The sequence below is a fragment of the Prionailurus viverrinus genome, chromosome B2 (assembly GCF_022837055.1).
Source record: "Prionailurus viverrinus isolate Anna chromosome B2, UM_Priviv_1.0, whole genome shotgun sequence".
NCBI lineage: Eukaryota > Metazoa > Chordata > Mammalia > Carnivora > Felidae > Prionailurus > Prionailurus viverrinus.
Genome location: NC_062565.1, coordinates 7,098,817 through 7,114,379, shown reverse-complemented (window position 1 = coordinate 7,114,379; position 15,563 = coordinate 7,098,817). Strand labels below are relative to the sequence as shown.

The following is a 15,563-nucleotide window of genomic DNA, read 5'->3' as shown; positions in this document are numbered from 1 at the left end:
TCTGTCTTCCCTAAGAGACACTGTCTGTTCCATGAGGGAAAGTGTCTGCCTGCTTTGCTCAGTGACGTAAACTGGACACCTACAAACAGTGCCTGGGTAAAGTGGGAATTCACTAAATGTTTATTAAATGACCAATAGCAGGGAACTGGACTGGCTTACAACTTTCAGGATTTAGTGATCGTTATTAGCTTTTGTAGCTAAAATGTCCTGCAGTTAATGTTACAAGGTTAGGACCCTTTTCTTTTTCTCTGCATAAACATAAACTACATCTGGAGATGAAGTTTTAGGCCCAATATGCTGTCTACAATACAATATTTAAAAAAAAAAACCGTATTTGTTGATTTCTTTATTCAAAATAGAAGTCTATTCCTTTAAATAAATTTGCTTGCTTTTAGTCTTTTTTATGGAGGTACAGTTGACATGTAACAATTACATTAGCTTCAGGGGTACAGCATAAGGAGCATAAGGATTCGATATCTGTATGTATTGTGATCACCATGAGAAGCCTAGTCAACAGTCACCACCATACGTGGTTACAGAAATTTGTGTGTGTGCGATGAGAACTCTTAGAGTTTCCTGTCTTAGCCGGTTGGAAATATGCAATAAGCATGTTCCTTTTCTGGGAGCTCAATTAAGTGAGACGAGTGGCTCTGAGTGCTAGAATCGAAGAGTTGTGTTGAAACAGTTGAGTCGTGTAAGATTTCTTGTAGCCAATTCACGGAGAGCCATCACCGAGGCTCGCCTGGCTCCTGTCATGCTGGCTTGGCATGCAAATGTGAACCTGTCTTTAAAACCTATGTTATCTTTCCCATTTGTCCCTGCCTTGCTTTCTCAATGTTGTTCATTGCTCCATTTGTCTTTCCTATCTTTGCTGTCCAAACAGGTTATGGTTCTTGCAGAAGCTTTCTGAGTAGCAGAGTCAAGTCTGGATGCCCAGGGGGCATTTTGGAAAGATGCTGGGGCGTAGTCGTCTCACTATTAGAGCTATATTTTCAGGGGATTAAAGGCTTTTCAGTTTCAAGAGACTTTAAATATGAATATTATCTTAGGAGTGGACAGTGTTCATTTATTTGATTTGCGACTAACTGACCATCTGCTGGGAGTAAGACAATGAAGGGACAGGAGACAGGAGTGGATTCAAGAGAGAGTGAGACACTCTTAGGGAGGATGGACGGGTTTGGGGGAGGGAGGCATGACTTTTGTTTAGGTTTTGTGCAGGGCTGGCTCTATGAGGACAGGAGTTGTTTTCATTTTATTCCTACTCATCCACTGTGCTTTACAGTGTATGTCTTAATGTAAGTGTTGAAAGAGCCCGGTGACTTAGCACTCATCCTCACCAGCTTGGATAAATGCGTTGGTTCTGGCATTGGATACAGTCTAGCCGAGGCTCTTGTGTGTACTCATGTCTGTGATTTGCTAAAGTAACCGAACATTTTTGACGGTTTCTGGTACAAAGTTGATGAGATACAGGGAAATTGAGTTCAGATGCATTTGGACAAAACCTTAATTGATCTCCTCTCTCCTCTTTCTCATCTTCCATTTACTCTTCCAAGTGCGTGGATGCTTTCTTGACTCTTAATGTCTGCCTCGCTTCTTTGAGGCAGTCAAGCCCTGATGCTCTGCCTACACGTCTCATGTGCTTTGCTTCTCTTGGCTTGACGGAGCCCTCCTTGATTTTCTTGTAGGATGTCATAACACTCTTCCAACTTGCTTCCCGGCTGCTTCTTTTTCTCTGCCAGTCGCACACTCCCACAACCCTCCAAACCGGGTTCGTGTTGCCTTTTTCCAATTCCGGACATACTGCTCTCTTGCACTAAAATCTCCTTGTTTCCTGTTGCCTTGTAGAGTAAGTACAAACTCTCCAAATTGACATATGTGATCCTCCGCAATGCATAAGCAATCCCTGTGTGGTTTTCGTTGTTAATGTGGAGAGCATATTAGGAGAGCATACTAGTGAGAGCTATTATACGTCTGTTAAAAATGTGAGCATTTCTTGTACTTGGGTCAAATTTGATTATTTACTGACACCTTATAATGCTTTACACATTAACAGCTCAGTTCACTTTGTGTTAAGAGCTCAAGAGGTAGGGGATACTTAGGTCACAAAATGATTTTAAATGAATCAACAGATATTCCGTCTTCTAGTTTTGTGCCTATCAATATCCCATCAACCCTTCACAACCCCACGGTGAAGCCGTCAGTCCAAGAAGCTCCCTCGTTCTCACATCCAGACGTCTCCTCGCCATCGTTTAATTCACTGTAGTGCTTTGGTTAGCGTCACCTGCTATGCTGACTGTTCTCTACCATTTGGTACAGTAACTTGTATGTGTATGCCCCCCACTCTTTCTCTACAACTTGAGAGCAAACTGTTAGGGGATAGAGGTTTTCCAAACCTCTTTTAGTTCTTACAGCGCCCATGATTGACTAACCTATAAGATCAGTAAATTTCAAGGATTTTTGTTTGTGTGTTTCTCTACCGTTCTTCCTCTAGCAGGGCCCGTTTCTTCAACTGTAATCTTACGTGGAAATCTGTAAAAGAAGAAGAAAATAGACACACTCCGGTTGGCAGGGGAGTGATTGTTATGTTCTTCCCAAATATCCCCTTTCCGCCTACCCCTTGCTGACTCCACAGAACACCCATGGCTCCGCTCAATCTTGTCTGAAAAATACAGTGTTCGGTTCATATGTCATGGTCAAGCTGCGAGAAACCTTTTCATATCATCACCTCAGTTATTTATCTCAAGTATCTCGGAATTTGTGCGGGGAATAAACTTTGTGAGAGACAAATACGTGAAGATGTCTGTGGGCTAGTGGTGAACTTATGTTTTATACAGTTTCATTGTTCATTTCTTACCAAACTTCACCCCTTGTAAATACCATCCTCTCTGTTGGAAATATTTAGAAATGGAAGAATAGGAAGTTAAGTGGGTAACACAAGAGAATTAGATGTTTTCAGCAGTAAATGACTGAGAAAGGAAGTGCGTGCAGGTTTTTCTCTGACTTGCCTGCCTTTTAAAAGAAGAAAGCTGACATTTGGCGTGCGTGCTGGAGAAAGGGGTGGTTCAAGATTGGTTTGGGGCATTCTGTCGTGTTCTGAAAGGTTTGGGTCATCACAGCTAGAGTCAGAAGCAGGACCCAGATAAAACGATGCTGCCCATGACGCAAGAGTTTGGTTTTGTTGGGCAGCATTCCTGTGCATGTGAGAAAGATTTCTTTGCAGGACGAGGAGGATTGACTTGAGTTCTGATCTGAAGATGTGCCAAGTTTTGCTCATCTCTAGAGCTATTTCAAATTAATGAGTAAGGGCAAAGAATACTTGAATACAAAGGCAAATTTCAGAAAAGGAAGAGAGAAGAGGAAAGGGGAGTATAAGGAAAATGTTAGATAATATTTGCTCTTATGGTATAAAATTTAAGCAATAGATTGAAGTCTTTACCAAATCCCGTATTCTAATAGCATCTCAGCCTTCACAACTCCGAAGTCTTTTACTCACGTTTCCCCTTCTTTTTTTTTCCCCGCCTCCTTTTTCCTCTTCATCCTCTTCCTGCTCTACCTTTTTATTTCCTCTCTGTCAGGATGTTGGATGGAATAATTGTTATTGTCTGCTGTCGAGGAATGCCTGCCAAAGCCCTTATGCTGCTGCGGAAACAGTCGGGCAATCCCACTGCCTTCTGCAGCCGGCCGGAAGAGATCGGCCCTAATCCCATGTTGTTTAGTGGCAGTTGGACAAGCTGAGCTCCCCTAATCCAGTCACCTTTCTCCAGCAGGAGACCAAGTGTAGAAGGAGTAGGGTGTTAGGATTCAGTGGCCTAGCAGGGAGTATTTGCAAGGCCAACTCTCTGACAATTACTGACAGAGATAATGACTCATCGGTTCTAAAAGAAAGGGAAAGCCACATCTCTTTCCTCAGATTCATGTGTGTTCATGAATCTAACCTCCCGATCCACTCTGTCTTTGTGGACAGGAAGAGAAGAAGATTGTCAGGAGACCCCGGGATGAGATAAAAAGCAAACCAGTATTATGGCCTCCTGGTTGTTTCCAGTGGTTATGATGCATGAGTTTGCTGTGGGTTCCCAAGGAGACAGATGACCCTGAGCCAGTTTTCCCTGGTAGGGTGCAGGCAGGGCGAGGACACAGCAGCAGAGAGGTTGGGGGGATACAGCAGGGGGCACAGCTGTGGGGGTAGAGAAAGAATCAAGCCCGAGTATTTTCCCTGGTAAATACACTAGACAGTAGGATGCCCTCACTTGTGAATGTCCTGGAAAATCACAAGGGTGCCCCACAGGGAGCCACTTGCCACTCGAGGGAATTCAAGGTTAGCTCCTGTTGGCAATGAGGAGGCTACAGCGACACCGTGAAAGCCAGTGATGTCAGAACTTGACCATCTCTCCTCATCTCTATCCCCTTCCGACGTGGCCCAGAGAGATGGTGATCCAGAAGCAGGAGGGGGAAGAAACCTTGCAGAAATTGACCACATTTGCTTCCCCTGGTAGGTCCCACGAGCCACAAAGGGGCAGAGGAAAACATTAAACAGGTTGAGTGTGAAATGGAGTTGAAAGTGGACTCGAATGGACTTTTGAGACCAAGAATAACTCAAACCTATGAGATGCGTCCGTGATGACGCCACCAGGAGGAGTTCAGTGCTACATGGTTGAGAACGGCCACTGGAGAAGGATAACACCATGACATGTTGGAATCTGCCCTGATCTGAGTGTTTGTGTTCCTCCCAATTTCTGATGTTCAAATCCTAAACCCCGGAAAGTAACAAATAGCAGCAGTAAGTGGGGCCTCTGGGAGGTGTTAAGTCATGAGGCTGGAGTCCTCATAATGGTATTAGTGCTCTTCTAAAAGAGACCCCGCAGGGCTCCCTGGCTCCTTCCACCACATGGGGACACAGGGAGAAGGCTGTGACTTCCCTGCCATGGCCTCCCCTGGCCAGATGTAGAAAAATATTTCTGCTGGTTGTAAGTCTGTGATGTCTTGTTATAGCGGCTCAAATCTACGAATACGGTAGCCTACCAAGTTTTAGACGGCTCGGTAAGCCTCGTACTGTGAGGGCACATCACAGCTTCATGGTGCTTACATTGTCTGTTCAAACATGGTGTGTGGCTGACTTTCAGAGAGTCCTGAGAGTTCCCTCTTTCTGGTAGCAGGACCAGCAGGATGTGTAATTATCTAATTCTTTGATTCTGGTCATTTGACCTGTAATAATTTACTGTGAACCTCAAGGAAGCTGTTAACGGTCTTGTTTCTAATGCTAGCTTCTGCTATTTGTGACAAATTTTAACAGGAACTGTTCAATGGTGGTGATGGATCTTCTTTGGATTCTCTACTAAATGAAAATGAGACACTTTGACGAATTGCTTTTTTTGATTTTGACGTCTCGGAGGAGTCCGTTTTTATTTTTTAAGATGAGACCCATTACACCCGTGCGTGCATTAAAAAGCTATAACACTAAGAGGAGCTTGCTGCGGGACGGATCATTAGGGACCCTTCCAGAAATAGATGGGACGGATACGGGCTTAGCAGTTGCTGTCGTAGACGATTCGGCACTTCAGAAGCTTGAGGTAACTGTCAATCTTATGTGAATCCCTGCGTAGGCAGTGGAGCAGGTTATAAAAAGCAAAGAGGCGAGAGTCTTCATCAGCCATCTGCAGGGATGGGAGTCCGGACCAGACGGAGTAGACCTCGTTTTCTCTGACTCCGGGATGAACCTAGTCACCAAAAAGATAGCAACTTAGTATTACTAGTAGTCGCTTGTCTGCGTTCCTTCCCGTTGTCAAACGAAGATTTGGGGAAGAGGCATGGGCGTCAACGCTCTCTAGAGGGAGGGGTAGATTACTGAGCTGGTGTATCAGAGTTCTGTTAATAGCCTGAGCAGTAGAAGCCGAATTCAGATGTAGGTTTTCTAACATGGATGTGATCACAGATGAAGCATATCTGCCCAGGAGTAAAGAGAGAGAGAACCACAAAGCTGGTGTATGTATATTGAGAGAGATTTAGTCGCAGTGGAGTTGCACCCTACGTATATATGAGTGTGACCGAGGGACAGTGGAGGGGTGGCTTCAGATTTCTTCCTTGAGGACATCTTCCGTGTCCTGAACCTTGTGTCTCGTGTGTTCTTTGTTCCAAATTTCTTCTGATACGTCACCATAATTACATTTATCTATTTCCCGCTTCACACTGATTCTCGTCTCCGTGTAGCGTATGGATGACAGACCTCAGAAATGATAGGGATGGCGCCTGATGCCTTAAGGTGCAGGGCATCTAGTGCTGACTGTCCCTAAGAGGATCTGCTGAAATAGGAGACAGTCACAGTCCACCTGGGACCGATAACCCCCAAATGTCTGTAAGTAGTAACCGTTTGCTTTTGAGGTCTCTTGGGGGGGACATGCTGTGGAAGGTGCCTGTGAGAAAGAGTGAGGGTGCCAGCAGCATGCCCTTTGAGGGCAGGGGTCAGTGGTAGGCTGGGGAGCCTGACAGTGATAACAAAAAGACTGGAGTGACGTCAGGGTGGGGCCCCATGGTGTCTGCTCCCCGGGCCGCTGCAAGCCGAGAATGCCCCGAGGACCCGGAGACCGAGTTGCCTGCTTGGCCACCAGGCAAGCTTGAGAGCTGCTGGGTACAAATGCAGGATAACCGTAGACCCTGATCTGCTGAACTGTCACCTGCAGAGTAAGGCTATTTTCAAGCTGGGATTCTCTCCTGGAATTTAAAGTGTTTGTGCAGCGCGTAGTGTATGTTTGTGTTGCCTTGCGTCTTAGGTTTAATTTTGGTGCTTGGGCTCTAAGACGAAATCCACCATGCAGGGGACAATGATATGCCTAAGAATAAATAAGTCATTAAACTGAAGTGTTCTAGAACAGTGTAGTGACTTCAGAAAGTAATGAAGCAAATAATTTGAAAACCCAGGTGTTTATTTCATGTCTCAAGGTGGAAATGTGCTGTAGGCTTCGCCCTGGAAACTGACAAAAAGGACACATGATGTGTACTTTGTACAAAACAAGGGACGTAGAAAATCACTCCTGTTATTCTTAAAGTCCTGTCTTTTTCTTTAGATGACACTTTCTGAGAACTTCATAAAGCTGTTCGGATGTTAACTCATTTGTGTTGAAAACATCCCATCTGATTGGAGATCTATATTGCAAATACTAACTCCATGTAAATTTGACATTAGTAGAGGAGATGAAATGCATGAGTTTTAATTTTGGGGCCCCCAATGGGCTCTGATTTTGAAGCCCCTCCCCACCCCACCCCCCAGTTTAGGAAGAGACAACTTTCTGCAAGTTACAAAACAAAGAAAATGCCAGAAAAGAAACACTCCTGTCTTTTGTGACCCACGGAAATCTAGTACTCGTGAGGCAGCATTGATGCCCTGACCCCATCTTTTCAGTCTCCTCTCTGTGACAAATATGTGCAGCGGGCTGGGGCTGGGGTAGTGGCACGAAACACCATCTAATCTGATTTTGATTTTCTCTTTTCTCCCTTCCCTTTGTCCTCCTTTGGGGCGGGGAGAAAAGAGAAAGAACCCAACCAGAATTTCAGTAGCAGGTGTCCTGGGATACTTTGAGGAACGTGTTTATCTTGCAGATTCTGTTCTCTATAGGTTTCTTCTCCTGGGACATATTGTAAACCCTGGTGCCCAGGACGAGGAAAGCCTTTGGTGGATTCCTGTGTTGTGTGTGTGTGGGGGGGGGGGGGGGGACGCTTCACCTGTCAGACATCACGGTAGCATCCTAAGGTTCACTAACAATAGAATCTGCCAGCGTGAATTACTAGAGTCTTGCTTTATTTCATAGCCGTCTAAGATAGAAAGTGCCTCAACTTTGGTCTTGCCCAGTGAGGTATTCAGAACTCACTTGCCACCATGGAGGTCACCTCTTTCATTAGTGAGAAAAACAAGGAAGCTCCGGGAGGCTGCTCACCTGGTGCACTATCTTCTCCATGCCCTCTAGAAGCCTCCTGTTTTGCTCCTCGATCTCAATGGCTCTGGACAGAATAGCATCGGGGGCTTCGTGCAGTCCTCGCACTTCCGTGACGAGGTGATACAGGGGGTCATTCCAGGACCGCAACACTCTGAGTATCACGTTCAGAAGGTCTTCGTGCTAAGCGACCACATGAAACAATCGCATTAAATAAATCATAACACAGTGGGTTTGGTTAGCTTGTGATTTCTGCTCCCAGAGGCTGCCCCGAATTATCTCTTTGGTCTTCGTGTGTGCGCGGAAAATATTTTGTAGGTGCTTCAAGTTGTAAACATAAAAAGCTGAAGCTATCGGCTTAAACTTTGTTAAAATTAGAAAACAATCTGGCTGATTCGAATAACTGCTTCATCTAATGAGGCTTCTAGTTTATAGCATGAAGGATTTTGTTTTCCCTCGGAAATTCTACCATCCGCCCACTCAGTGAGTTCTTTTATTGGTCCCAAAAGAGGTTTGCTGGAACTCGGTGCGCACCTGCACTACCTGACTCAGGAAAGACAGATTCCACCAGTGTCCATGACAGAGGGCCCAAGTCATTTTCATCCAGCGACTCATTCATACGAATGACTCAAATCATTCTTTAATGTATTCGTTTGTGATTTGTAATTTTTACTCCATGATATTAGAACAAAGAGCAAAGAAGACAGGGCATTCGTACATATGCTGTCCTCAATCTAGACCAACCCCTGTCCCTCTACGGCTACCAGAACAGTCCCTTCTGTTGACCCGCTCAGGTGAATAACAGGGCGTATGCCAGCTGTAGTCTGCAACGGAAGTCAAGGGACGGTTGCCCCCTGTGGATCCCACAGGAGAGCCTTAGGAGAGGGTCGTCTCTGATAGAAAATACTTGCTTCCCTGAGGTCCATGAACTAAGCTAGTATAAAGGAAGTGAGGAGTAGAGAAGAATCCAAGTGACAGTGCAATGGGAACATGTCCTCAGATACGACATGGAGGGCCAGGCCGCACAGGGAATGGCCGTCTGGTTTTGCTAAGGCCGGTGTAGCATCATGAGTAAGAGTGAGGGCTTAGAATCGGATGAAGCCCGGACTCACAACTTACAACTCCTGTCGTTAGTCCAAATTCTGCAACCTCTCAGAGCCTCAGTTTCCTTACCTTGGCAAGTGTCCTCACGGTGCCCTGTGTTCTGGGATTGTTTTTGGTGAGGATTAAATACAGTGCATGTAAATTGCTCTGTGAAGTGCCTGGCAATGGAGTGGCCCTCAATAGATTTTAACCCCTCCTCCTCCTCCTTCACCCTTTCCTTCATTTTAAAGTTCTTTTTGAAAGTTTATTTGTCAATAGAGTGCAAACGTGGGAGGGGCAGAGAGAGAGGGAGAGAGAAGATTCCAAGCAGGCTCCTTGCTGAGAGCAGTGCTGTCACAGGGAGGGGCTCGATCTCATGACCTGAGCCGAAATCAAGAGTCGGTCGCTTAACTGACCGAGCCACCCAGGTACCTCATCCTTCATTTTATAACCACCACCACCACTATTACTGAGCTTAGAGGACAGAAAGAATGCTGGTACCATTAACGAAGCTGTGAAGAGAATCAGATTGTATTAACGGGGGTATGTGTGTGAAGATAGATGCTTATTTGAAGTCACGTTAAGACTGTGACCGTGGCAGAGAATCAGAAAGGAGAGATGACAGTGGTCAAAGAGTTGGGATGAATGACTGGGGCTTCGTATGCAGACTTTGTTGTCATCAGAACAGAGGCGATTTTTGCAGCCGTGAGAAACAATACATGACATTACAGGACAGAGGAGTCAGGGGAGAATGGAGAGGGAAGTAGGGGTCAGAGAAGTAGAAGCAGAATCAGAAGGAGAGCTTTGAAAATCAGCAAGACATGGCTCACCTGGGACAGTGCTCAGTGTTGTTAAATGCTGCCAGTGTAGGAGCCAAGGGTATCGTGTAAAAAATACAACTGCACTTGCATTTCTTACATACCCATGATTTTGCAAACCTTCTGTTTTATGCATGGAAGTCCAATTTGGTGCAGGCTTTCATACAATATAATACATGCAACCCTGGGTCTAAGGCATCGGTTAAAATAATGGTGTTTGCATCAACAACTTACAGATTTTTTATTTTGCTGCTACAATCTTTTTTTTTTTTTTAAGTTTATTTGTTTTAAGAGAGAGAGAGAGCAGGGGAGGGGAGGAGAGAGAGAATCCCACGTGGACTCCATGCTGTCAGCTTGGAGCCAACGTGGGGCTTGAACTCATGATCCCTAGGATTTTGACTTGAGCCAAAATCAAGAGTCAGAAGCTTCACCGACTGAGCCACCCAGGCACCCTGCTGCTACAATCTTGAGCTAGCATTTGGGTTTCACCACTGATTCTTCAATGACATACTGTCTTTTCTCTTTGATTGCTTTTCCTCCATATTTGTCTGTGTGTGCAATTAGCATTACCTACTGTGGCACTTCTAAGAACGTGTGGTATGGTATTACCAGTGCACTGCCTCAGTGGTATTGGTGAGAAACTCAGATAAAAGACTCACATGGATCTGTTGGGCTTGCTCCTTGTCCTCAGGGGTAGGGAGGGAGGAAGTGTGACAGCTGTTGATGGCCTTGGTAATGAACCCCCGGCCCTGGGCATACCTTTTATCCTGAAAGTGAGCAAGCAGATGCAATTAGTTATAGGTGTTTGAGCATCTGTTAAATGAGCCCATTACCAGAATATTAACACACTTGATGTATAATCTTTTATTTTAAATGAGAACTACATGAAAAACTGAAACCAGAGAATTGAGAAAGTCACCCTTTCTCTGTGTTTTATTTATTTTGTACGTGCATTTTTTTGAAGTGTAACTCTTCTAGTCCCACCTTCTTTCCTTCTTTGTGATTTACTTGTTTAATTTACCCTTTCCACGTATTACTACTTGGAAAACAAACACTAAAAAATACCAAAAATATGAAGCATTAAATATTTTGTTAAGTTTCCTTTTTCTTTAGTATTTGAGCCACTGTTCTAGCGCATATATACCTATATTTTGCCATTTAGTACCTTATTTACCAGGGGTCCAAGCCAATATGCACCCCCTAATAGACATTATTATCAAATTATAACTTTTCTTTGCCTGATACAGTAAAACCTTGGATTACGAGTAACTTGTTCTGCAAGTGTTCTGCAAGATGAGCAAACATTTCTAATGAATTTTAACTTGATACATGAGTGATGTCTTGCAATATGAGTCGTACATGACACTGGATGTCACGTGATCACAACCAAGCCAATGGTTCTTGAAATTCGCTTTGATATACGAGTGCTTTGGATTACAAGCATGTCTCTGGAACAAATTATGCTTGCAAACCGAGGTTTTGCTGTATCTGAACCCCCACAACTGTGCCTCACCATGTTCATCATAGATGCATAATACCATTTTGTTGATTGCGACCAAATGGTAAGTCAAAAAAACAGGGCATAAAATTTTAGGAAATATTAATCAATGGACTCAGAATAAAAAACACACACATACACACGCACCTAGCTAAGACATCGACGTAAAAGTAATCTCTACGAAAAGTTGTGAAAATTAAGGAGATAACTGTGAAGATGTGAAAGACAAAAGATAGCCAGTCAAAAGTGGAGGAGGAAAGAAAAACCAGTGAGTGAAGAGAACTATGTGTATGTGTGTGTATATATACATATATATATATACAATGTATATATATATATAGTATCCATGTATATATACATATATATATATTGTATACACACATACAAACATTGACCCTCATTCTTTATGGCGACCCTTTGATTTACTGAACCTCTCATATGTATACTGTCTGCTCCTTGATTGACCTAAAAGAGTTAAGATACAACTTTCAAAGTACTGTAATAAGAAAGAGAATAATTGTTTCTGATTCTAAACCAACCCTTCTATTCTAGTTCTAAACCTATACACTGGACATCTCAAACTAACACTCTATAGCATTTTGGGGTTTCAGAAGAGCTATCATTGTTTGTTTTCCTGATATGGATTCAGCTTAGTTTAACTTTGTTCAGTTAACTCTGTTCTGGGCAATGAGACTGTCATTTATTAGATATCCAGTATGATAGGTGAAGAATGCCTAGGGAGACCTGTACCCCACAGTCAAGGACAAGAAATCAGCATGCTTTCATTTCCTCAAACTCCACCTGAAAGTGCTTTTTGCCAGGTGTTGTTATGAAGGGATGTTCCTCCCAAAAATTCAGTTGAAGTCCCGACCCCCGAAGTACTATATTTGGAGATATGGAGGTAAGGAAGGTTAAATGAAGTCATAACAGTGGAGTCCTGATCCAATAGGGATCAAGAAGAGACCCCAGGAGAATCCCCCACCTACACCCTCTGCCACCACGAGGACAGGGAAAAGGCAAGCTGGGAAGATGTGTGCACTTCTCAGAACCTGACTGTGCTGGTGCCCTGATCTCAGACTTCCGGCCTCCAGAACTGTCAGAAAATACATTTCTGTGGCTTAAGGCACCCAACCTATGGAATCCTGCGATGGCAGCCTAAGCTGGCTAATATAGGTGCTGAAATTTTTTAGGAAGTTTTTCTCAAGAAGGAGAATTAAAGGAAATTTTTATTTTTTTATTTACTTTTAAATGTTTCTTTGGGTGGGAGGTGGGGGGGGGGAGCGAATCCCAAGCAGGCTCTGCACTGTCAGCACAGAGCCAGACGTGGGGCTCCATCCCATGAAGCATGAGATCCTGACCTGAGCCAAAATCAAGAGTCAGACGCTTAACCGACTGAGCCACCAGCCACCCCTAAAGGAAACCTTAAAAGAGTTACTGTACTCTAAGAATTCTTGAGGTTTCATGAAACTGTCCCTTTCTTCTTGTTGCACATTTTGCTAACCAGTGGCTTTTTTTTTTTTAATCTAAAATGTGTGTGGTTCGATCAGGCTCCTGCACCTTTCTTTCTTTTTTTTTTTCTTTTAATTTTTTTTATCACTTATTTATTTTTGAGACAGAGAGAGAGCATGAACAGGAGAGGGTCAGAGAGACAGGGAGACACAGAATCTGAAACAGGCTCCAGGCTCTGAGCTGTCAGCACAGAGCCCGACGCGGGGCTCGAACTCACGGACCGCGAGATCATGACCTGAGCTGAAGTCGGACGCCCAACCGACTGAGCCACCCAGGCGCCCCGCACCTTTCTTGTGTCAAGCGTAGGACAGCCCCTGCCTTCCCGGGAAGGCTCCTTCTGGGGAGAGGCAGTACTTACAAACTCGTTGAACATTTCCGAGGACAGGTTGTGGATGTAGTGAGACAGGATGACTGCGCGGTCAAACAGGTCCCGCAGGGACACCTGGCAGTTGACCGCCCCGCTGGGACAGATGGGCAGGGAGGCCACGCTCTTGCACAGGAGCAGGTCCGACAGCAGCAGCAGCAGGAACAGGAGTGACCCTGCTTACACAAAACCACGCACCGCTCTGAGGTGACCTGTGCACCTGAGGCCATCACCGGCAACCCCGTCCCAGAAGCCTTCCCTCTCCCCATCGCCCTTGGCACCTTCGGGTTCTGTAACAGCTGGGGCCGGGAAGAACCCACACCTTCCACCGTGTGACTCGGGCTCTATAATTATATTTGCACAGATAACATAGTTTGAGAAGCGGGTTACTCCCTGCATGTTTCTGTCGCTCCCGGGAGTGCTTCTGCACTCGCAAACATTGGGAGCTGAAATGAACACTGAGCCGGGGTGTTTAAGTCATTCCTAGAAGTTAGTTCAACGTCTTGGGGGTTTCTGCAGATTTTTGGTAGTCGGGCTGTCTGTGAGGTTGTCATTTTTTAACTCCGTGTTGACTAATACCTGCATCTTAGACCCTGAAATAGCACACACAGCACAGTGGATCTGTTTGTTTCGCTTTCGTGACTGATGAGGCTAAACACGATGGACAACTGCTAGTATCGAGTACGAAGAGAACCTAACACGAAGCGATACGGTGGCCTCGATCTGCTAACTCACCTTAATAACCCCCGTGCACTTGCTTGACACTTTGCCAAAAGCTTTGAATTTTTTTTTTTAATTTGTGTTTCCCAGTAACCTTGTAAGAGCTTCGACCTTCATTATTATCATCAAATTACATCGATGAAGCAGAAGGCTTCGAGAGGTTAAGTGATTTTCCTCAAGTCCTATCATTAGCAGGTGGAGGGGGCTGGATGCCAGTATGATTGCTTTGACTTTGCCACGTGGCATCGCACACACCTGCGGGCTCTCAGGCTTCATCCCTGCAACTGGCCAGAGCTGCGGCTGCGATGGCTCAGGGCTTGCAAAGGTCTTTCCATTACTTGGAAAGAACAGTACTTTGACTTTAATGCGCGCTAACATTGTTTGTTAACAGAGAATGTAACGCACCACCTTTTAGCTGCAAAATAAAAGATACAAGTGTTGTCAAGTGACTCATATAACAGACTTTTAATTTTTCAAAAAACGTGGTATTTCCAAAAAGTTTATTTTAGGTACTTGATAGTCCTGTAACTTAGCTGAATGGATATTTTTATCTACAGGTGTAAATAAAAAGTGCTCTGCAGATAGAGAAATTGGAATACCAGTTCTCGGAAATTCATAACTTCATAGATACTATTTAACTCTGACCGCATGTATCTGTACATTTATCATCTGAAGGGTTCTCACAGTCCAAGAGGAGATAAAATAGATAAATGTTTTTGTTCTTCATTTCATAAAATGAGTTTTATGGTTGTTCCTAATTTTCTTTTTCTTGCAAATGTCAACCAAGAAAGTAAAGACGGTTAATTATTGCCAGGCTGTTTCTCTTTTTGAAATGTCATTTGGCCCAAACCCAGTTAACAGAGTATCATAAGACACAATTCTATCCTTGTCCATATTATGGTTTCTGCGTTGAAAGTTGCATCAGGCTGACTTAGGTCGGCCAAACCGCATAAGAGGCCTGAGAACCAAAAAATGCTGGTTTCTACCTTCTGAAGTTGCGATAAATGGACCCGTAGACATTTCTGGTCTTGTTCCAGGCCAGAGTTTCTCAACATTGGCATTATTGGCGTTTTAAGATGGATGGTTCCTCGTTCTGGGGGCTGTCTGGTGCATCGCGGTACATTTAGCAGTGTCTCTGAGTTTTACTCACTAGATACCAGTAGCACCCCCATTCCAAATTAAGACAACCCAAAACCTCTCCAGACTTTAGCTACATGTCTCCGGAAGAAGGAGGATTTCCAGTTGAGAACCAGCGTTCTGTTCCATTGCCCCTGCTACAGTTGCTTTCTAGAGCAATGACTAGCCCTTCTAAACTCTGTAAACCTGAAACCTCTTGCTAAGAGAATACTAGCTCAGATTTCGAATTAGTGCCACCCCCAAGAGTGTTGATAATCCAACAGCTCAGCGAGCTGTTGCACATACCTTTCAGCGACCACCCCTTGTTGTCCATGTTGGTGATGCTTTCGAGAAACACACTTCACCAGAGAAGATCTGGTAGTCCAACGGCTTTCTCATTCCCAGATGTTGGCTTTATAAGCCTTTGACATCTTCATGAATATATTTAATCAGGCATTCCCTTCCCTGTACCAGTCATCTATTTCCGTCATTGAGATTACCCCCATAATTTCAAACATCAAATGGTATTTTAT

General features: G+C 44.3%; 2 protein-coding genes across 6 annotated transcripts in view; one reads left to right on the top strand and one right to left on the bottom strand.

Annotated features, from left to right (window-relative positions):
* The window catches only part of LOC125165885 (uncharacterized), an 821,026-nt gene that overhangs the window by 729,550 nt on the left and 75,913 nt on the right, over positions 1-15,563 (top strand). The gene's annotated exons all lie outside the window — the stretch shown is intronic.
* Positions 5,372-15,390, bottom strand: PRL (prolactin). Its single transcript, XM_047859339.1, has 5 exons — positions 15,337-15,390; positions 13,189-13,370; positions 10,483-10,590; positions 7,926-8,105; positions 5,372-5,714 (listed from the first exon to the last, which is right to left on the bottom strand). The coding sequence occupies exons 1-5, from the start codon at positions 15,362-15,364 to the stop codon at positions 5,523-5,525; spliced, it is 690 nt and encodes a 229-aa protein (XP_047715295.1). The 5' UTR covers positions 15,365-15,390; the 3' UTR covers positions 5,372-5,522.

Excerpts from the sequence above, each read along its gene's own strand:
- PRL (XM_047859339.1), bottom strand. The coding sequence starts at position 15,364 with ATGGACAACAAGGGGTGGTCGCTGAAAG. Across the intron at positions 13,371-15,336 it reads CAAGGGGTGGTCGCTGAAAG|GGTCACTCCTGTTCCTGCTG; the intron begins GTATGTGCAACA and ends TTGTGTAAGCAG. Across the intron at positions 8,106-10,482 it reads AGCAAGCCCAACAGATCCAT|CACGAAGACCTTCTGAACGT; the intron begins GTGAGTCTTTTA and ends GTGGTCGCTTAG.